General features: G+C 46.9%; 1 protein-coding gene across 1 annotated transcript in view; it reads right to left on the bottom strand.

Annotated features, from left to right (window-relative positions):
- LOC117885063 (aryl hydrocarbon receptor-like) overlaps positions 1–17407 on the bottom strand; it is a 120400-nt gene extending 102993 nt beyond the window's left edge. The window contains exons 1-2 of the mRNA XM_034786169.1: positions 16666–17407; positions 14123–14310 (exon numbers count right to left, since the gene is read on the bottom strand). Of these exons, the coding sequence (XP_034642060.1) occupies positions 14123–14310; positions 16666–16706 (229 nt within the window). The 5' untranslated portion in view covers positions 16707–17407. The remainder of the gene's footprint in view (positions 1–14122; positions 14311–16665) is intronic.
- Positions 17408–22380: the final 4973 nt, after the last annotated feature.

Below are 22380 nucleotides of genomic sequence, written 5' to 3' on the forward strand. Positions count from 1 at the left end.
CAAATCGTTACAGAGAAGCACTGACCCGCCCCTAATTCAGATCTCATCCCTCTACCCATACAAAACATTTCTCCCTGCTATTTTCTCCACTGCACTGACTCCCACAGAAAAATTCAGAGCAGTGGTCCAGGTAGCCATTGGATGTAAGCAGGAAAGGAGTCCAGTAGATCAGTGTGATTTACACCCATCTGGTATTCTTTGGGGATGCAGAACAAAGAATGTCGGCCATACTCACACAACGGGGGGTTCTATCCTGGGAAGCAGTTACTCTAAAAAAGAGTTAGGGATCGTGGCGGATAATCAGCTGATCATGAACTCCCAGTGTGATGCTGCAGGCAAAAGAGCTAATGCAATCATGGGATGTATAAACAGGGGAATCTTGGTTAGGTTATTTTACCTCTATATTTGGCACTGGTGTAACCGCTGCTGGAAAACTGGGTCTGTTTCTGTACTGAGACAAACAACTTACATATCACCTTGCATGTTTCATGTAGAAGAGCGCTGGAGAATGTTATTGCTGAGATGCTATTAAGACAGCTATGTTTTTACAGTCGGTCAGTGTTTCGGTCCTTGGAGCTCCGGTGTTATCAGCACTAGCACAGAACACAGCCTGCTAATTCAGCAGACCTCAGTGTTACTCATAGAGAAAGGTGACGAAAGCACTCAGCCAGGTTTATTGCCCTCAAGTCCTAACGACTCACACAACTTGCACAATTACATTAACACATGAGTGACCCGTGGCAAGGACAGTTCAGTTAGTAGCAGGAGTCCCTGCTGTCCCCTCGGCCATACAAAGGGTTAAGGCGAGATACCCCGACATTTATACTGAGACAAACAACTTACATACCACCTTGCATGTTTCATGACATCTGTTTGTTACCTCCCCTTGTTCCTGATATCTCAGACACAATATCCCTATTCATTGTTCTGTTAACCTTATCTTGTACTAGATTGGGGTTTATCTGTGCTAGCCTTCTGAAATATATTTACAGAAATATCTAGTGCCTAGTACACTAGCAGCAACTTTGCCAAGGTCATGTACTGGACAGTGAACTTGTGAGTATCTGATTTAATACATGGCTTGACTTTGGTTCACAACCTTTGGTTCAGATCTGAGGTCCTGCACCAAGCCCAGTGCTCCAGGCTATCTCTCTCAACTTCACCCCAGTTCAAGAGGAATGTTGATAAATTGGAGGGGGTTCAGAGAAGAGCTGCAAGAATTATTAAAGAATTAGAAAACCTGATTTATAGTAATAGATTCAAGGAGCTCAATCTATTTAGTTTAACAAAGAGAAGGCTAACAGGTGACTTCATTAGAGTCTATAAGTACCTCTAGGGGGAAGAAATATTTAATAATGAGCTCTTCAATTTAGCAAAAAAAAAAAAAAAAATCGAACACAATCCAATGGCTGGAAGTTAAAGCTAGACAAATTCAGACTGGACACAAGGCATACATTTTTAAACAGTGAGAGTAAATTAACCACTGGAACAACTTACCAAAGGGTCGTGGTGGATTCTCCATCACTGACCATTTGTTAATCAAGACTGGATGTTCTTCTAAAATATCTGCTCCAGGAACTATGCTGAAAGGAACAAGGCCACTGGAGCAGCTGGAGATGGTGGGGTCTGAGGTGCTACTTCTTTGTACGTGTCAGAACCTGGTGGGTGGCAATCTTGACATGTTGGTGTCTGGAGACCTGGTTTTGGGGGAAGAGGGAAATGTCAAAGAAAAAGGAGTCAAAACAGTCACCAAGTGAGAGGATAGGAAGGTGCAGATGAGGATTTCAGCAGAAGTGGAGTCATGGCTGCTGTTTCAGTACTACAGCAATGGGGACCAGAAAGATGACTAGATAGACAGAGTGACTCCAGTGCTGCTAACAGCTATGTGGCTGAGATTAGAATCTGGCCCAGGGTGACCAAGAAGAAGAAGACAGATGAAAGCAGAGACCAGAACAGAAGCCGTAGAGGAGTCTTGGGGCAGGGTAGAGTCACTGCCAAAGACAGAGAGTTCTGATAGGTAGGAGTGGAGCTGTGGAAGGAGATGCTAAGATGCTTTTGTAGCTATGGGTCTAGTCCAGGAGGCTGGAGCATCCCATAGTGTCAAAGGCTGAAATGAGATAGAAGACGGCGAGAGTAAAGTAGCAGAGAGGTGGCAGAGGTAACTGAGCTGCTGATGTCCAGAGCAAGAAAAGGGAGACAGTTCCACACCATTGGGAGGGATGAATGTCAGGAGAAGAGGCAGTTTTCTTACAGGAAGACATAATTGCAAGGATCCTGGGAGCCAAGGGTCAGGGAGAAGATGAAGGAACGAAAATGAGACCCAAAGATTTGTATATATGGCTGACAAGGTGCCACCACAAATTAGGACAATTTTAGCCTAAAAGGAAGCCACGAAGTCCTTGAACCAAGCCAGGGCAAGGCTGGGAAGGGAGGGCCAGAGAGTGTCCAGAGCAAAGAACCAAGAGTCAAGATTGGGAATGGAGGAGAAAGGAGAAGCTACAGCTGAGTGACACCAGGAGAAGAGCAAAAACCAGCGTGAACACCAGGAGCTCACTCCGCTGACATGCGACTCGTGTCCCACTAAATGTTACCCTATAGTGGGGCTAGACTAGAACACAACAAACAAAACTAGCCCCTTGGTAATTCTCTGACCTGACAGTACAAGAGAATTGCATCCTAACTGGGACTAATGTTATTGGAACACACTGATAATAGGATATCAGGGTTAGAAGGGACCTCAGGAGGTCATCTAGTCCAACCCCCTGCTCAGAACAGGACCAATCCCCAGTCAGATTTTTGCCTCAGATCCCTAAGTGGTCCCCTCAAGAATTGAACTCACAACCCTGGGTTTAGCAGGCCAATGCTCAAACCACTGAGCTATCCCTCCCCCTCTGATTGGGCTGTGATGGAAAGCCTATGTCACCGCAGATAACACAAACGATGCTCTAATGGTGGCTTCTCCCAGACAATGTTTTCCAAAAATGTCAAACATCATAAAGAGCACATAACTTCTATACTAACCTCTCCATCAAGTCCTGCTTATTACAAGATTTTAGGTTCCAGGAGAAAGCTGTGAAGGTAGCACACGTGGTACATGTTAGCGAAGTGAAAGGCATGTTACACATCTGCTTTTCAGCTGCAGGATGTCACTTTGGGCTTGTCTCTAAGGAGGGTTAGTGCACAGCAAGCTGGAGGGAAAATCTACTATGTTCTACCCTGACATGCACTAACTGGCCATGTGGATTCTGCTACCATGCACTAAAAGTTCTGTAGTAAGTCAAAGTGCACTGGGCAACTGTTAGTGCATGGTAGCAGGGTCCACACAGCCAATTAGTGTGCGGCAGGCTAGCATGCTGTAGATTAACAACTCTGCTTGCTGCACACTAACTCTCCACATAGACAGGCTCTTAGGCTCTGCCATACCAGCAGCACAACCCCCACTTCCAGCCCTTCTATTTTGGACAAACAGTTCCAATTTACCAGTTGCGCACTTTGAAGTTGGGATATGCCCAGCTTAAATTTGCCTGTGCAACCTTAATTCGGCTCCCTTGTGCACGTGCGTTATGATACAGTCTTTAATTTCATGATCACATACTGTTTTTTCACAGGACTCCTGCTTCATTCAATGCACAGGATGGATGGTGCTCACTCAATGAGAGGCGATTGAATGGTTTGTTTTATCCCCATTATCCAATGTTCGGCCTCGGGCCTTTTTTCTTTCATGCTATTCAAACCCTACTCTCAAGACAAAATTATTAATTTCTCGTGGACTTTCTATAATGTGCATCACTATAGCATCTGAATGCTTCACAAACAGTCATTTAATTAACACCACTGTGAAATGGGGGAGGGTCTTATTATCCCCTTTTTGAAGAGGGAAACTCAGGTACAAAGCGATGAAAGACAAAAGTATCTGCTAATTTTGGGTGCCAATTGGAGACACCAATTTTCCAGGGCAGCATTCAACTGTCTTAACCCCAAGACCATCCTTGCTCTTCCTGCAAGCCCCTGCCTCATTCATTACACACCTTCCAACTTCAGCAACAAAAAAGGAAGAGATTATGAGTTAATTATGTGCATTATTATAGCACCTAGGAGCCCTAGTCATGGACAAGGACCCCACCGTGCTAGGCACTGCCCCCCAAAACTTATAATCTAAGTATTAGACAAGAGACAATAGTTGGATACAGACAGACAGGAAACGATGAGACAATATTGGTCGGCAGGACAGGCAGTGGCCTCAGCACACCAGCTGTCAATTTTTTTGTAGACATGAGGGCAGAGTAGAGTTTTGAGGAACCTACAGACAACAGTCTCCTTCATTGCACACCTTGATTCGTCCCCTGAGCAGAACCATCCTGTGCACTGAATGAGGCAGGGAAAAACAGGATGGAATTCAAGACTGCACTATAACAGATACTGGGGGACAAATTAAAGTTGCAGAGGCAAACTTAATCCTGACATTTCCTGACTTTTGAGGGCATTGATATTCCATCACATTGACACCCACATGGGTCCTGCCACACAGACCTCTGCCACTTGAGCTAAAGGAGTACCAGACCTGATCACAGCGGTAGGCTGTCATCCCCTCTGGGAATCAGCACTAGAGAGGGGGGAGACGCTTTGCCACTGGTTTCCGAAATATATCTCCCAACAGCAGAGGAATGGTGAAACTCAAGGATTTTGTGTTCCAGCCCAAGCTCTGGAGAGGTGTGTGCTCCAGTGGGCACAGACTCTTCTGCCCACTTCCCCCACACTTACCCTTTCCATTCCATCTTTAAGTCTCTTAGGGAGCTTTGTCATATTTTATCACCCTCCACCAGCTAAAAGTTGTTCTGATTTCCTAGCCTGTTTTTCCCCCTTCCTATTTGCAGCATTAGGCTATTACTCCCTGTTTTGCAATTAAAAGACAATTAAACAAGCACTGTCTTTTATTTCCTTTACTAGTAGATTTTTCATGGGAAGGGGACGGGGGAGATGCATTGTAGCGGGGTGGTCATCCTGCTCCTGCCCTGAGGGGGTTAAAGCAGTCCCGGAGAGAGCTGTGGTAGAGAAAAGCCAGGCTGATTGGGGGAAGCAGCCACAGCTGGGGCCACGCCCCAATCAGGCCACAGCTAGCCCTATAAGAGGGCTGAGGGCCAGAGGCTAAAAAATACTCTCTCTCTCTAGCTGTAGAGAGAGAAGGACTTGGCTGCCTGGGAAGCTGAGGAGCGTACCTAGGGTGGAGCAGTGCTGGGGTAGGGCACAGGGAGCTGGGGAGCTCCAGCCTAGCAAAGACCCAGGCTAGCAAAGCCCCAGGCTGCAGGCTGAGTTAAGGGCCCAAAAAGGGTACTGGGGCTGCAGAGGGACAGAGGCAGCTGGTCCAACCCCCCTTGCCAATGATGAGTGGCCATTACAGACTGCAGTCTGCCCCAGTAAGTGGGGCTAGATGATGACTCGCAGAAGCCACTGAGGCAAGGTGGGGATAGAGGAGTGGGGGTTTCCCCTGGGAGGGGAGACCCAGACTGTGGGTTGCTGTGGTGGGCAGAACTGTGGGTAAAGGGCACTGGGGTCGGGGAGGGACACGGGGGCCAGAGGCAGGCTAGACATCAGCCGGCAGAGGGCACTCCGGAGCTGGAAAAGAGCTAATTCCCTGGACAACCAGCAGGAGGCGTTGCGCCGGTGAGTCATCACCGCGCCGGTGAGTTGTCGCCCTGCCACATGCACGCTTCACCTTGGAATCCGGCTCTCCCTAACTCTTTTCTAGCGTATTGGAAACAGCCGTACAGAAAGGCTGAGCCCTCGCCAAACAAAAGCTACAATAAATTTTAGCTTTTTGTTTTTAAATACTCTTTTATGGGTGGCGGTGATAGGGCAGTTCCGTAATTTATGGTCAGTGGCTCCCCACAAATTGCAAGCAGCAAGCCCCAGAGCTCTTGAAACTAGTGAGAGCCTGTTGAAAATGAAAGCCCTGTATAATGCTGAACAGTTTTTTTTAGAAAAAGGAAATCTCTGTTTTTGTTGCATGGAAATAAAGCTCAATTTGTTACCCAATGGAAGCGGCTCGGCATCTGTAACGAGCCACAGGGCATAGTTATTAGCTGATGTATGATCCAGGAGGAAAACCCAGTGCTCACACTGAGTTTGCATGTCTATATGTGCACAAAATGTGAATTACACCGTGTATGAATTTTTATTAGACTCAAGTTGTATGTGCAGCATCATACTTGTAACAGGCTGGCTCATCCCTTAAGGGCTGGAGGGTCTGGGGCTAGCCAACCCCGAGTACAAAAGAGGCATGCCGGGGTTGGATCAGTTAATTCTCTGTGAAGGGCAGCAGGTGGCTGTAGCGAAGGGGAAAGCCCAGGAAGCTGCAGGGAAAGAGAAAGGTCCTACAGACAAGACCCTGATGCTAGGGGGTTAGAAGCCAAAACCTGAGTCTCCAGCCAGGCAGGGCCTGGGGGTGGCCAGTCAAAGAAGGAAAGGCCCTGGGCAGGAAGGCCAGGGAGCAGGGTGAATTAGAGACTGCTGGGAATAAGCAAGCTCCAGTAGAAAGCCCTTGGAGGTGGGGTTTCCCTCCTGAGCCTGTAGGCAGGAAAGGCCTGGGAGTGACCCAGCAAGAGGGGAAAACTGATGGACTGTGTTTGGGGACTTGGAGTTTTATTCTGGAACTTTATTTCTGTGAATAAACTCGGCCCCTGAGAAGCGGTGGGGAATGGCCAAAAAAGGCCTGGGTGGCGTTTGTTTAAGAAGCCCTTTGAGGGAGAAAATCACTGCAGAGGCACCCTGGCCATGAGGGGGCACCCAGGAGGCAGCAGACCTCTCCTCCCCCACACTTCAGTACTTTTCTAAAGAGACTGCTCCAGATCTGATCCCGGTTCATCCACCCATTCTGCAGGCAGAGCTTTGCACCAGGAGAGGAAATGTACACGGATGCTGTCCCTATTGCTTTGGGCGTGGGGGGATAGGAGGCCTACGTAAAAGGGTTGACACCCGTCCGGTTTTCACCCAGACAGTCCAGGTGTCAGCTTATATGTCTGGGTGCCATTTGACAAGCCCTGATGTCTGTTTTTTTTTTATCTAAGGGGGAAGAGCTGGAGAAAGGGGTGGGGCCTCAAGGGAAGAGCTGGAGCGAGGGGTGGGGCCTCGGGGGTCCTGTTACCAGCCATTAGAAACATAGCAACCCTACTACGTGACCATCTGAAACCAACTGTTTCAGTGGCAGTGCGTGATACAGTCTTGCGTATACCAATCCAGGTGATCTCCAAGTAGTCAGAGAAGGTACCGAGATTACGTATGTGATCCTCGAAGACCTGTGTGTATTTCACGGCTTCAACACGATCCTCAGATAAATACTGGATATTGTACCTCAGATAAATGCTGGATATTGCGCAGAGTTAGAAAAGAGAGTGAAAGATGAACAACTAGTCTAAGGTCTGAGTATGCTGGTGCTTCGGTGCTGCCAAAGACCCAGTGAGATTTCACTATGGAGCAATTTCTGACAAGGATGTGATCAATTTCTTTCATGGCATGTCCACTCCAACTCCAACAATGGTTACTGTGGCACCTAAAACCAGGCGCTCATAACAGACAAGCCCTCAGTGGCACACAAGGTCAGAAGCCGAGTGGTGCTGGCATTTGGAAACCCATCACAGTTTCATACCCAGTTTGATGCAGCACTGAAATCTCCAAGCACTAGCAGCGTGTCATGTGGCAGAGTAGAATGGATTTTTGCTGCTAGCTGGTGGCCAATATACCCAACAGCCCAGTAATGTACATGTATAATGAAGAGATAGTTATGGTGTCCTTTTCTGCAGCTGATGCATAGTCTGTTGGCATGAAGGCCACAACGACAAGATGGCAATTAAGCCAAGCACAAAATAAGCATGGAGAAAGGGGGTTCCATATGGTTAAAGTCTGTTCTAGAGGCTGTTTCATGACAAGTGCCACACCTCTAGTCTGGTGGGGACCACCAAAGTGGAGGAAGGTTGCTCCTTCCACAGCAACAGGATTGCTTTGCAAGCCTCTGCAATGCCAGCGATTACGATCTTGTAGCAAGCAAGTTCTTTGACAAGAGCTGTCTTGCAGCCAGTGCTGTTCAGTGTGAACACATTCCCTATGGCGAGACGGAACGTGACTAAGGTCTGGTTTGGACTTCCCAGAAGTTGGCGTTATCAGGGCTGTGCTTTCCCTGAGAGGGGTTTAGGTCACACCCGTCCTGCGTGTGCAGAACATTTCCATCCTCTAGGAGTTGGCAGTAGCAGGGGCGCTACTGGTGCTGTTGTCCTGGGCAGGGCTGATTGCCCCTTCATTTCATTTTTCTTCCTTAGGACTGGGGAGGTGCAGTGGGTGTCTTGTTTTTGGACCATCCCCCTCCCCAGGAACTCTTCTGACAGATGCTGTTGGTTCCTTAGGGCCTGGATAGCCTTTTCAAAGATCTAGCTGTTCTCCTCCCTGTGCAGTCCACACATCCACAGTCACAGCTCATCCACAGTCACCACCGTTGGGGAACTTGGCCCACAGTGACTGGATCCATTGTTGGCCATGACTCCTTACCCTGAGCAGGGACCCTTATTGAGTGCCACCAACAGGGGCCAGTCAGATCCAAGGCTCACATGGGGAGTGACGACCACATCCTGAAGCAGAGCAGCTTATGCTACTACTAACCACTCCCTTGCTGTATAGAACCCCCTTAAATGTACAGACAGCGTTTTGCTACACACTATTGATTTCAATGGGAATAGGGCTAGATCCAAAGTCAAAAACTAGCATCCACAGTCTTCGGCCAAGATCAGACGTTGAAGAGACCCAAATCAAAGAGCACAAGAAAAACACAAGGGTAGGGAGCTTAATGTCACATTATCTCATTTAATATAAATAACATTACTTGTAAGAGTCTGTATGTAAGTGTACATAATCTAGACTAATAGTAAAAGTAGGTAATACTGGGCTTGTATGGGTCAGCGTACGTTTGACGTGCATTGAGGTAAGCTAAGAGAAGCTTAATGCTTATGAAAATATGGAAACTAGAAATGTTTCACTGCACAAGGTAGTCTCGGTATGATCTTTAGGACGAGCGCATAAAACCAGAGTACAAGAGTCTTCACAAACAAACCACACTGCAGTTGAGCTGAATCTGACCAGAGCTAATGAATAACGCTGGAAAACTCTTTAAATATGGATTCTTTAAGTTGCTGAAAAGTACTTGCTGCAGCAATGTCCAAAGCTAACTGTTTAATACAAAACATTGTAAAGGCTACAGGACTAATTAAGAAACACATCTCTAGGTTTGTGGTAGCACTTTCAACTCTAAGGATCTGTGTTTCCTTAATGCTGATTTAATCTGACTAAGCCAGTCACATAACCAAGGATGCTGCCTCAAACTAAGCTGGTGCCTTTATGGAGGGAGGTATAGTCCTAAAACCCAGGTGCTCTTCAAAGTACACTATTTTATGCTTAGCATTTTGAATGCTAGCAGCTAAAAAAACAAATTAAATTCCAGTACGGGGGGACACAAAAATATATTAGGAACCTTAAGCAAGGCATTTTATGTTTTTTTGTTTGTTTGTTTGTTTGTTTGTTTGTTTTTTTTAAATGCAAATATAGAGAGGCCAATATGCCCAAATGCACCAGGAATGTAAAAACTGGGATTCATAGATTCTAGGACTGGAAGGGACCTCGAGAGGTCATCGAGTCCAGTCCCCTGCCCGCATGGCAGGACCAAATACTGTCTAGACCATCCCTGATAGACATTTATCTAACCTACTCTTAAATATCTCCAGAGATGGAGATTCCACAACCTCCCTAGGCAATTTGTTCCAGTGTTTAACCACCCTGACAGTTAGGAACTTTTTCCTAATGTCCAACCTAAACCTCCCTTGCTGCAGTTTAAGCCCATTGCTTCTTGTTCTGTCCTTAGAGGCTAAGATGAACAAGTTTTCTCCCTCCTCCTTATGACACCCTTTTAGATATCTGAAAACTGCTATCATGTCCCCTCTCAGTCTTCTCTTTTCCAAACTAAACAAACCCAAATTCTTTCAGCCTTCCTTCATAGGTCATGTTCTCTAGACCTTTAATCATTCTTGTTGCTCTTCTCTGTACCTTCTCCAATTTCTTCACATCTTTCTTGAAGTGCGGTGCCCAGAACTGGACACAATACTCCAAGTGAGGCCTAACCAGAGCAGAGTAGAGCGAAGAATGACTTCTCGTGTCTTGCTCACAACACACCTGTTAATACATCCCAGAATCATGTTTGCTTTTTTTGCAACAGCATCACACTGTTGACTCATATTTAGCTTGTGGTCCACTATAACCCTAGACAGGGCCCCCCAGAGGATTCAGGGGCCCTGGGGCAAAGCGGGGGAGCTGCGGCGCTTGTACTCACCCGGCGGTGGTCCGGGTCTTCGGCGACATTTCGGCGGCGGGGGGGGCCTTCAGTCGCTCCGCATCTTCAGCAGCACTGAAGGATCCCCTGCTGCCGAAGACCCGAACCGCCGCCAGGCCAGGGCTTGTGGGGCCCCTGTGGGACCCGGGGCCTGGGGCAAATTGCCCCACTTGCCCCCCCCCCGCCCGGGCAGCCCTGCCCCTAGGTCCCTTTCTGCCATACTTCTTCCTAGACAGTCTCTTCCCATTCTGTATGTCTGAAACCGATTGTTCCTTCCTAAGTGGAGCACTTTGCATTTGTCTTTATTAAACTTCATCCTGTTTACCTCACTCCATTTCTCCAATTTGTCCAGATCATTTTGAATTATTTCAGAAATGTAAAATGAACAGGTAATTATGCAAGTTTCTGGGTGTCTATAACCCATGAAGTGTACACTATCCCCATGACATAGACTGTTGTCTTCTCCTTCCGAATTCAATTTCTGCAGTATCTTGGCAGAATTTCTTTTGAAATTCTTAGACAAGGAGTGTCTAAGCATTGTAAACTTAAGTTTTGATTCTTTGTGACAAGACCAGCCATTTTAAGGCTAAAGGTTTAAAGGGTGGCTCCCATGCCTCCATTTTATAAATTCTTTAAGCTGTGATTTTTAAATTATTAATGCTTCAAGAGAATGCAAAGCCCGCACTGCACCACTGATTTTCAGCAGACATCATCAGCTCACTGTCAAAACAAGCAATTTTTCTGCAATATGAAAACCTTTACATAACACAACCCAAACCAAGTTATATTTCTCTGAATCTGTTACCATTATTTCAGAGAGTCAGAGGATTATAATAGAGGTGGAAAACCTCAGAAGATCTGAATTTCTTCTACAATGCTGCTGCTAAAAATTGTTGCATTTGATATGTTCAGTGCAATGAGGGCTCACATATAGGAACTATTTAATAATGAAAATGTGAAGTTAAAAATAAAATAGAAATAGTTATCAACTCAATGTCAACTGATTTGGCACTGCAGAGTAAAATACCTGCTTTCTAATAACATCAGCTTTTCATTTCACCAGCCTGCCCATTCTTATAAGCACTGTATCATGTTTAAAGCAGATTTATAACAGAGCAACACTAAATGGAATTCAAATAAAAATTCTTGCAAATGTTTCTATAGTAAGTCAAATGAGTATCGTTTTCAAACTGATGCTGTTTGTATAGAAAAAGTCTAACCAAAGTCTAAATATAAAAACAGCCATACTGGGTCACACCAATGGTCCATCTAGCCCAGTATTCTATCTTCCCACAGTGGCCAATGTTACATGCTTCAGAGGGAAAAAAAACCAACCAGGGCAATTATCAAGCGATCCATCCTCCGTTGGATGCTGCTCCGACAGCATCTGGCAGTCAGAGTTTGAGGGACAAGAATGGAATATATATTAATGTTATATTACAATGGCATGATAGATGAATTCTTTAACATATTTTAAAAGATCTTTAATTCGATTGTAACAATATCAAATGACATTACCTCCCCCACCTTGACTCTCTCATATCCTGGGGCCAACACAGCTAGGACAACACTGCTCAATTAGATGCATCCTGAGCACTGAGATCTGGTATTATTAGTCTGATATCTAGGCTTCATAATCGATTTGATTCCTCTCGCTCCAGTATATGTATTCTGCATGGGAACAGATTCTGCTCCCTCCGAGCTCTTCGGCTCAAGAGATAAAAATTAGTACTGTAAAGTAAGAAGGGGACAAGCCCAGTTTGGAGACTATTGCAGCAGGAGATGTCATTATACTGCAAGAAACAGGGAGCGCTTCTCTCGCCAAAATTAAATCAAACTAAAACACATCCGCTACTGGAGCTAACTGATTTTAGACAAGATTCCACGTGCCATGTTTCAAATAAAAGGCTGAATACAGAACAGAGATATAAAAGATCTGATGGAAGAGACTTGCTTGGTCTTCTGGGACTTCTGCTTTCCAATGCAGGAAAAAGTAGCACCAGATAAGCATGAAGCAACGCCTCAGTTTCAGAGGCTTTTTACCGTCCCAGTGGCTTCCCTTAATATAAGTGTGATGTGGCAGATCCACATTACGCTGTGTTGGTGGTTAAAAAACGTTTTAATGTCTGCAGGTGTGGGGACGAGTGAAAGATGCCGGCAACATGCTGGAATCAGATTCTCACAATAACCACTCCCTTATGCAATGAAAAGATCTTCCTCTGCCGGCATGTTAACACACAGGGTGAGATTTCCCTGCAGCACGCACCTTGCTGGTTCTGTTGCAGAGCTGAAGGGAACATGGTATTGTGATGGGTTGGGTCACAGAAACCCCCTTTGGGACTGCCACCTGATGTGCTTTGACTACCTCTGAGTCTTCCCTGCCAGCTTAGGACTTCAGCACCCTGCCTGGTTTGAGCCAGACAAGTTTGCCTGCTACAAACCCAGACCCAGGTCTGAATCACGTACCCCAAAAGCTGCAGGCTTAACTGAAAACAGCTTAAAAAGTGTTCCAGTCTCCAACACTCAGATCCCCAGCTCCCAGTGGGGTCCAAACCCCAAATAAATCCGTTTTATCCTGTATAAAACTTATACAGGGTAAACTCATAAATTGTTCATCCTCTATAACACTGATAGAGAGATATGCACAGCTGTCGTCCCCCCGCCCCCAGGTATTAATACATACTCTGGGTTAATTAATAAGTAAAAAGTTATTTTATTAAATACAAAAAGTAGGATTTAAATGGTTCCAAGTAATAATAGACAGAAGAAAATGAATTACCAAGCAAAATAAAATAAAACACGCAAGTCTATGCCTAATACAGTAAGAAAACCGAATACAGATAAAATCTCACCCTCAGAGATGTCTCAATAAGCTTCTATCACAGACTGGATGCCTTCCTAGTCTGGGCACAATTCTTTCCCCTGGTACAGCCCTTGTTCCAGCTTAGGTGGTAGCCAGGGGATTTCTCACGACTGTAGCCCTTTTTGTTCTGTTCCACTCACTTATATATCTTTTGCATAAGGCGGGAATCCTTTGCCCCTCTCTGGGTTCCCACCCTCCTTCTCAATGGAAAAGCACCAGTTTAAAAATGAAGAACAGGAGTACTTGTGGCACCTTAGAGACTAACAAATTTATTAGAGCATAAGCTTTCGTGGACTACAGCCCACTTCTTCGGATGCATATAGAAGAAGTGGGCTGTAGTCCACGAAAGCTTATGCTCTAATAAATTTGTTAGTCTCTAAGGTGCCACAAGTACTCCTGTTCTTCTTTTTGCGGATACAGACTAACACGGCTGCTACTCTGAAACCAGTTTAAAAATGGATTCCAGTTCAGGTGACATGATCACGTCACTGCAAAACTTCATTACCCACTTGCCAGCACACACGTATACAGGAGACTTACAAGTAAAACACAGCCATCTGCAGACAATTGTCCTGGTTAATGGGAGCCATCAAGATTCCAAACCACCATTAATGGCCCACACTTTGCATAATTACAATAGGCCCACAGAGTTATATTTCATATTTCTAGTTTCAGATATAAGAATGATACATTTATACAAATAGGATGACCACACTCAGTAGATTATAAACTTTGTAATGATACAAGAGACCTTTTGCATGAAGCATATTCCAGTTACATTATATTCACACTCATTAGCATATTTTCATAAAATCATATAGGGTGCAACGTCACAGGTGTATTTAATGGGAAAGGGCCCACTCCAGTCTCCCACCCTCCCCCCAGTTTGCTCTTACTGTTGAAGAAGTTCTTGGCCCTGAGATAGCTGACGCTGAGGCGCAGGATGGAGAGTTTATCCAGGGTAGAGATAACCTCCTCAGGGAAAGGCAACAAGCTAGCCAGCCGCTCCAGCTCCGAGTTCAACCGATCCCTATGGCGCTTGGAGGGGTTCGACTTCACACCTTCTGGGGGCGGCGGCTTCACTCTGCCAGGGGGAGGAGCAAAGGGAGGCACATCACAAACACACCTGTGCCCAGGGAGAGAGTGGTCCTCTGCAGAGTTCTCCAGCACATAGCAAGGGTGAGAGAGGGAGCTATGAGGACTGGCTGCCGACCTCTACTCTTGATTTCTTAACAGAATGGGAGCTCTTACTTCAACCCCTTATTTATTCCTGCTATTAATACGCTTCTAGCACCGTGCACGCTGATCCCCAGATGAATAACATATGGCCCCTGCCCGGAGCGCTTACAATTAACCCCTTTGCCTCAAAACAAGAATGAACTGCAGCTGTTCTTCATGATCCCAGTCAAAGACCTGCCAAGGGCAGAGGGAGGGCAGGGACTTCAGCAGATGTTACTGAGCATGCTCAGTCTGTGTGAGCACACTCAGTACAAGCCAGGCAGCAACTGGGGATGGGGGGCACATGATCTTGCATGCACCCCTCTACACACACACATCGCTTCTGATTCCAGTTGTTCCTGCCATCATGCTACCAGACTTCCCAACCCTAACAATGGCCTTTGTCAGTCAGTTGCCTTTCATTTACCTATGCAAAGGGCCATGCCACGTTTTCCAAGGACATTTACCTGTTTCATTTTAAACAAACGAATCCAGGTTCAAGAGGACACTTGCTCAATGCATGAGGTTGGGTGCCCTGCTTGCTTGCCTCCTAAATCTACTCTAGAAGTTTTATGATTTGAACCTCTTCCCTTCCATATTTTAGCCTGCTCTTGTGGCTGCAAGGAAGCAAGTGTGAGAATGTCACAGACTTTAACCAGGCAATCCTGGGTCACGGAGTTCCAGCCATTCAGAGTTTATACTGGTCAAAAAGGCTTCATATTTTTAATGTATTTTAAAGATTTCTACCCAGCACTTTAACCAAACTTTTTAACTGAGTATTCAAATTGACCATTCATCCCAATGAACAGATGCAAATCAACAGGCAAACCATTTGTGCCTGTTAAATTAATAATTAGCTCATACTACATGACAATCAGCCCTTTATTTTAACTGCACTGCCATTTTAGTAAATTGTGGCTCTTGCACCTATTCCCTAACCATGAAGAAAAGCAAAAAATGAAAATAGTTTTGGATGGTGCACATCTGGGTAGAAAGCACAGACCTGAAGTTCATTTTAACCTTCTGAAGATGTACCACATTATTTTATCAATAGTAATAAAATAATTCAGTGTGAACACTAGAAAAAGCAAGGGAGAAACCAAAACCCACACACTCCAGTTATAAAAAGAACATTTGTCTTTTTTTAAAAAGTCTATAAAATAACTAAGGCACCTCTTTTAATTCCAAATATCTGCCATGGTCACTTCTTTTAGGGCATGTTCACAGGATCTGAACTGGTCTAGCCAAGCAAGGGGGCACCATAATTAATCTTTGGGAAGGTTATCAACTAAAACTAGGTCAGCCAGTGAAAGGACAACTATTGTTCACGAGTATCTTTTTCAAATGGAGGCTACTGATGATTTAAACAGAGTTCTTTATCAGAACATGCCCCATGTGAAGTCTTTGAAACCTTTATATAGAACTTCCCAGACCAACGGCGGATGACAGCTCTAGCCTATCTCGTATTGAAGAAGCGGCATATGGTGCAATAGCCATGCACTGACCATCCCCCTGATGCAAATGCAGGCAGACCATAGATGGTGCATATGTTTTCAACAAATATCCTGCATAGGTTCTCATGAAAAGGGTTTTTTTTTTTTTAAGGAAGGGAGGGAGTTCATTGGCACCATTTTACCAAGGCAATTTCACCTTGCTGGCATTGCATCACAGCGGCTTACTAGCCTCAAACTTTGGCTTTTCCTCCTTGGCAAGGAGGAACATCCGCAGCTGGGAAATACACAGAGAAATCTAGTTTCAACCGCTGCCCAGCGGAAATCCGTAGCAGCGGAGCTAGGGAGCGAGGGAATGAACGAAGGGTTTCAAGAAGAAAAAAGAGAGAGAGAGAGAGAGAAGTCGGCTTGTGAACGCTGCATTGGGGGGGGGGGGGGGGGGCTGGGGAGGGGGGGGTGGGGGGGGGGGGGAACTCTGCAGGAGTGGGAGCGCTGGGGGCAGGCACTGGGGGCAGAGACCTTTGGCAGGCGGTTGGACTCATTCTCCCCGCGAACCCAACACTTGCTCTGTCAAGTTTTGGGAGCTAAAAGGGCAAAGTGCCGCCTGCGGAGCAATACCACCTGTCCCTGTCCCCCATCCCCGCACGTGCACCCCGGCTCCAGACACCCACCGCCCCCCTCCCCTTGCGCTGCTGCCCCTGAGGCAGAGCTCCCCGCCAGGGGGCCAAGCCAGCGCGGCAGGTTCGAGCCCTCCGCCGCTCCTCACTTACGTCCTCTGCACCGGCTTCCTCCTCTTGCGCCCCGCGTACATTGTCCCGGCTCCTCGGGGGCCGCCTGCCGGCTCAGCGCAGGAGCAGCGGGGGACCAGGCCACTCGGGGCAGCAGCCGGCCGCGCCTGGCTCAGCGCGCTGCGCCCAGGGCGCACCGGGGCCGTGCCAGCCGGGGGCGCATCTTCTCCACGCCCGGCTGCTGCTGAGCTCCGAGCCGCTGGCCCGCGGGCAAGGCAGCCCTAGCTCCGGGGCACCGCAGCCGCTTCTGGCCGGGCCGGGACTTCGGGGCTGCTCATCGCTGGGCAGGGCGCAGTCACGACCGCTGCCGCCGGGCTGCAAAGCTCCCTCGCCAACCAGCCAGCCCCGCTTCTGCCGCTGCTCCAGGCAGCCCAGCCTGGCGCCCCCCTCCCGGCGGCTAGCGCACCCAGCCGCCGCAGCAGCGCCTTAGGCGACCCCCGGTAGGCCAATGGGAGCGAGGGGAGAGCCGGACGCCGGGCATCTCCTGGGAACCGGGCTGCGCCTCCCTCTCCGCTGGGCGGGAGAGGAGGAGGAGGGATGAAGGCGGCTCTGGCTGAGTGAAGCCTTCAGGCTTGGCTGCTGTGGGCGCAGACGGGTCGAGGTCGGAGCAGGTGCCTTGCTGCGCTGGGGCTGCGGGGGTAAGAGCAAAGCCCCAGCGCAACCAGGCTAGGAGAGGAGACTGGCTTGCCACTGAAAGGCCCTGGAAGGGCTGGTTGCCACCTGAGCCCCGGCCACACACACTTGTGCCAGGCGAGAGCTGGAAAAAAGGCAAACCAGCCAACTGCAAATAATGCCCCTGGCTGAGCGCTGTGTTAGGACTGAATGCAAGACTGCTTTTTCATAGCCACAGGGACCACTGTGACCAGCTCGTCTGACCTCCGGCATGGCACAGCCCACAGACCTGCCCCAACATCATTCCTCCAACAGTCTTGATTTAACAATTGTCAGTGATGAAGAAGCCACCACAGCTCTGGTCAGCTCGTGCAGCAGTTAATTACTCTCACTGTTAAAAATGTAGACATTACTTCCAGTCCAAATTTGTCCAGCTTCAACTTCCAGACCTTGGATCATGTTAGACCCTTCTCTGCTAAGTTGGAGAGCCCATTAGCCAATATTTGTTCCCCATGGAGCTAGTTATTGACTGATCAAGTCACTCCTCCACCACCTCTTGCTAAACTAAATAGATTGAACTCCTTGAATTTGTCACCGGAAGGCAGGTTTTCTAAGCCTTGTGGCTCTTTTCTGAACCCTCTCCACACCAGATCTGGACTAAGTATTCCAGCAGCCATATATAGAGGTAAAATAACCTCTCTACTCCTACTCAAGATTCCTTAATTTATTCACCCCAGGCTTGCATTAGCCCTTTTGGCCAGAGTATTGCACTGGACTGTCATGTTCAATTATCCGCCCATATGTTTTTTCAGAGTCCCTGCTTCCCAGGATAGAGACCCCCATCCTGTAAGTACGGCCGACATTCTTTTCCCCTAGATGTATACATTTACACAGAGTGGTGTTAAAACACATGTTGTTTGCGTGCGCCCAGTTGGCCAAGCTGTCCAGATGGCTCTGTATTAGAGACTTCTTCTCTTCATTGCTTGAACTGAAAGCACAGTCCTTCGTTGCTTGTGCAAAAGGACCCAGCTTGAAAGTCCCAGGAATTTTTTGGTTTTCAAGACATTTCACAAAATATTATTTTGAAAAATTGATTTTTTTCTCATTTCCCCTCTCTCCACCTTTTCACCACTGAGTGCAATAAACTTAATAATATCCAGGCAATATCCCTCCAACTTTTTCCTTCTTCCTCTCTAACTTTTCAAACCTTCTCCAACTTTGGAAAAGTTTCAAGGGAGCAAAAGGAAAAAACAAACCTCTGGCGCTTTAAAAAACATTCCTAACTTTTGCAAATCATGCAGCCTTGATCCAGCCCCCTTGTACATAATTTTTCCACAAGACCCCAGACTCCACAGTTTGGGAGCTGAATTAAGGTTGCCTGGGCTTTTGCATACTTAATTTTGAAACCTGACTAACATTCTTTGTATGTAGTCCTTGTCTGTAATTTGTGTATATATTCATTTTTGGGACAAGCACCCAGAGACTGGTGTCGGTGCTTATGATCCAACTGAAACAGAAAAATAAAGGAAAAAATGCATTGCAAAAACATTTTGAACATCCTCATAGACTCAGACTCATAGACTTTAAGGTCAGAAGGGACCATTATGATCATCTGGTCTGACCCCCTGCATGCTGCAGGCCATAAAACCGTCCCTACCCCTTCCCTGGACTCTGCTGTTGAAGTCCCCAATCCTGTTTTAAGTGACTTCAATCGGCAGAGACCCTCCTGCTAGAGATCCCTGCCCCATGATGCGGAGGAAGGCGAAAAACCTCCAGAGGCTCAGCCAATCTGCCCTGGAGGAAAATTCCTTCCCGACCCCAAATATGGCGATCAGTAAGACCCCGAGCATATAGGCAAGAGTCTCCAGCCTGACCCCTGTCAGCCATTATACTATTTACTATTTACCTACCATTGCTTGGTTTTCCTTGACTACTATGTTTTACCATTAAACCATTCCCTCCATAAACTTATCTAACTTAATCTTAAAACCAGACAGGTCCGTCGCCCCCACCGTTTCCCTCCTGTAATGGAACAAACCCATTGATGGTCTGTCATCTTTGTGACGTGCCCTTATGAACGACATGCTTGATCCAAAGTGCATCAAAGTCAGTAGAGAGACTTCCAATGACTTTAGCAGGTTTTGGATCATCATTCTATTCCAGAACCCCACTTTGAACAGCATTTATTTATTTATGCAAGCACTAAAGATTCCATCCACGTCCCAGACCACACCTGTACAGACATCAGCACCTTAGAGCTACTGCTCCTTTCCACCTTTTCCCCACCCTCCCTTTCTGAAGGAGAAACTGCACCAATAGCAAGCAAATCCCATGGCTGGCAGAGATGTTCATGCTAGGAGCGGTGACTCCCCCACAGACCGGCCGTGTCAATTCTGCAGCTTCATCTGGCTTGACAATGAATCCCTGTTCAGAGTATCTCCCTCAATATTTTGATCATCTGGAGCAAAAATCTTTCTGGTGTCACTTCCCTGGTGCTTGAATTCAATTTACAGCTTTCTCTAGGGACTGACCACATTTGAAAACTGTGCCTTTAAAAAAGAAAACCAATAATGCCTTAAACATCTCAACAAATCACATTTTGCTCTCTAAATCCTTCCCCTTAAGAGGGGAAATATTTAGTTTTGCGACAAACATAAAACATTATGTGATATACTATACCTTGTGGTAACTTGCTAAATTGTCTGACTTCGCCTTTACATCATTTCCCACCTCTCAGTATCATCAGAAGCGCAATCTGGTAAGGACAGTTGAGGAGTGAAGTGTTTAGAATCAAATAATTGTAGAGATAAGACCAAGGGTACGTCTACACTACCCGCCAGATCGGCGGATAGTGATCGATCTATTGGGGATCGATTTATCACGTCTAGTGTAGACACGATAAAATCGATCCCCGATCACTCTGCCGTCGACTCCGGAACTCCACTGCGGCGAGAGGCAGAAGCGGAGTCAACGGGGGAGCGGCAGCGGTCGACTCACCGCCATCCTCACGGCCAGGTAAATCGACCTAAGATATGCCGACTTCAGCTATGCTATTTGCGTAGCTGAAGTTGCGTATCTTAGGTTAACCCTCCCCCCCAGTGTAGTCCTAGCCCAAGAAAGCCACACTGTTTAGATTCCAGTGCATTGTAGTGCTGGATAACGAGAACAGATACTAGGGACTGTGTTTAGTAGAACCTGTGCCATAGTGTTCAGTGTCTTCAGGGGCGGCTCCAGGCACCAGCACACCAAGCGCCCGTCTGGGGTGGCAAGCCGTGGGGGGTAGCCTGCCAGTTGCTGTGAGGGCAGCAGTCAGGCTGCCTTCGGTGGCATTCCTGCAGGAGGTCCGCCGATCCTGCAGCTTTGGCGGCGGGTACGCTGAAGATGCGGGACCGGCGGACCTCCCGCAGCATGCCGCCGAAAGCTGTCTGACTGCCACGCTTGGGGCGGCAAAATACATAGAGCTGCCCCTGAGTGTCTTTAAAGAGGGGCCACATGGAGCTGAGACAGAGAAATGGACAATGTCTGCAACTCTGCATGTTCTCTCTCCTCTGTGCAGACAAACCCGCCCATCAACGTGCTCAGGCTTCGCTGTGTAACTTGGGTGCTCGCAAATCCAAAAGCGAGAGGCTCGCTCTAGTGAGCACGTTCTAGCAGGTGCTCTGGGCAAGAACTGAGTGGACAGTCCACCCTTAACTACACCTTCACTTCACCTCTTTTATATTGCATAAACCCTGTAATTCTCCCTGGGAATAACTACATGACCACTGGACTGAGGGGAGGGCCAGGCCTGATAAGAAAAATCAGACAAAAGAACTTGGTTCCAGCATGGAGCTTCCATTCCAAGGAATGTGTCAGCTCCACGTGGGGCAACTAGTGCGGCCACAAACTCGTGTCACCAGTGTCCTGTCTCGAGGACTTGCTACAACACTTCACTGAAATGAGTCCCTGCTGAAATACAAATGCTTCAGGGCTTTCCAGCTGGATCACAAAGTACTTGACAAGCATTAATGGACTCAGCCTCACAGCACCAGAGCAGCTGTGGTGAGGACCCTGCCTCCAAAGCTCCCCCTCATGGCAGGAGGTGGCCCTACAGCACCGCACCTTGACTTGTCTCCTGGCTCTCCCAGTAACTCTCCACAGAATAAACTATTTAAAACAAGATTCCCCTTCTGGGATCTAATTTGCTGGAGTCTTTATGCAGATTCCAGTGGCCCTCCCGGCCTAAACCCTTCCCTCTTGGTCCAGTGACCCCACAGCACTCCTTCTAGGGTGTGTGCTGTGTTTCTCCCTGGTCCCAGCCAGGCCAGAAACAAAGTCTTTCAAGAAAGAGAACTCAAAACGGAACCTGCACAATAACAGCCCTTCCTCCCAGGCATCACTGCTGGGTGCAGTCTTCCAGCCTCCCTCCACAACCTGGTCATACCACCTCAGGCCTTGCTTCACTGGTGTCTCAGGAGCCGCCCTACTTCCCTGGCTCAAACCTCTGCATCACCCAAAATCTCCCTTGTCTACCCCAGAAGTCTGATTGGTCACATGGCCCACCAGTCACAGGACCATCCTTTTCCACACCTGGGGAGAGGAGAGCTCACTATGTCATTGGTGAGGCTGCGATCCATACCCTGAAAGGGACAGCCACCTTGTGACAGCAACCTTCTAGCGCAGTGCTGCCCAACCTTACGACATCTAAGTACCACTTTTTGTGGGCCAAACAGATTCTACATAGTTTAATAAAATTTAAAGTAGGGCTGTCTATTAATCCCAGATAACTCATGCGATTAACTAAAAAAAAATAATTGTGATTAAGAAAATTAATTGCGATTAAATCGCACTGTTAAATAATAGAATATTAATTGAAATGTATTAAATATTTTCTACATTTTCAAATATATTGATTTCAATTACAACACAGAATACAAAGTGTATATTGCTCACTTTATATTATTTTTATTACAAATATTTGCACTGTTAATAGAATACCAATTGAAAATTATTAAATATTTTGGGTTTTTCTATATTTTCATATATATTGTATTCTGTGTTGTAATTGAAATCAAAGTGTATATTATTTTTATTACAAATATTTGC

The sequence above is a fragment of the Trachemys scripta genome, chromosome 11 (genome assembly GCF_013100865.1).
Source record: "Trachemys scripta elegans isolate TJP31775 chromosome 11, CAS_Tse_1.0, whole genome shotgun sequence".
In the NCBI taxonomy this organism is placed as follows: Eukaryota; Metazoa; Chordata; order Testudines; family Emydidae; genus Trachemys; species Trachemys scripta.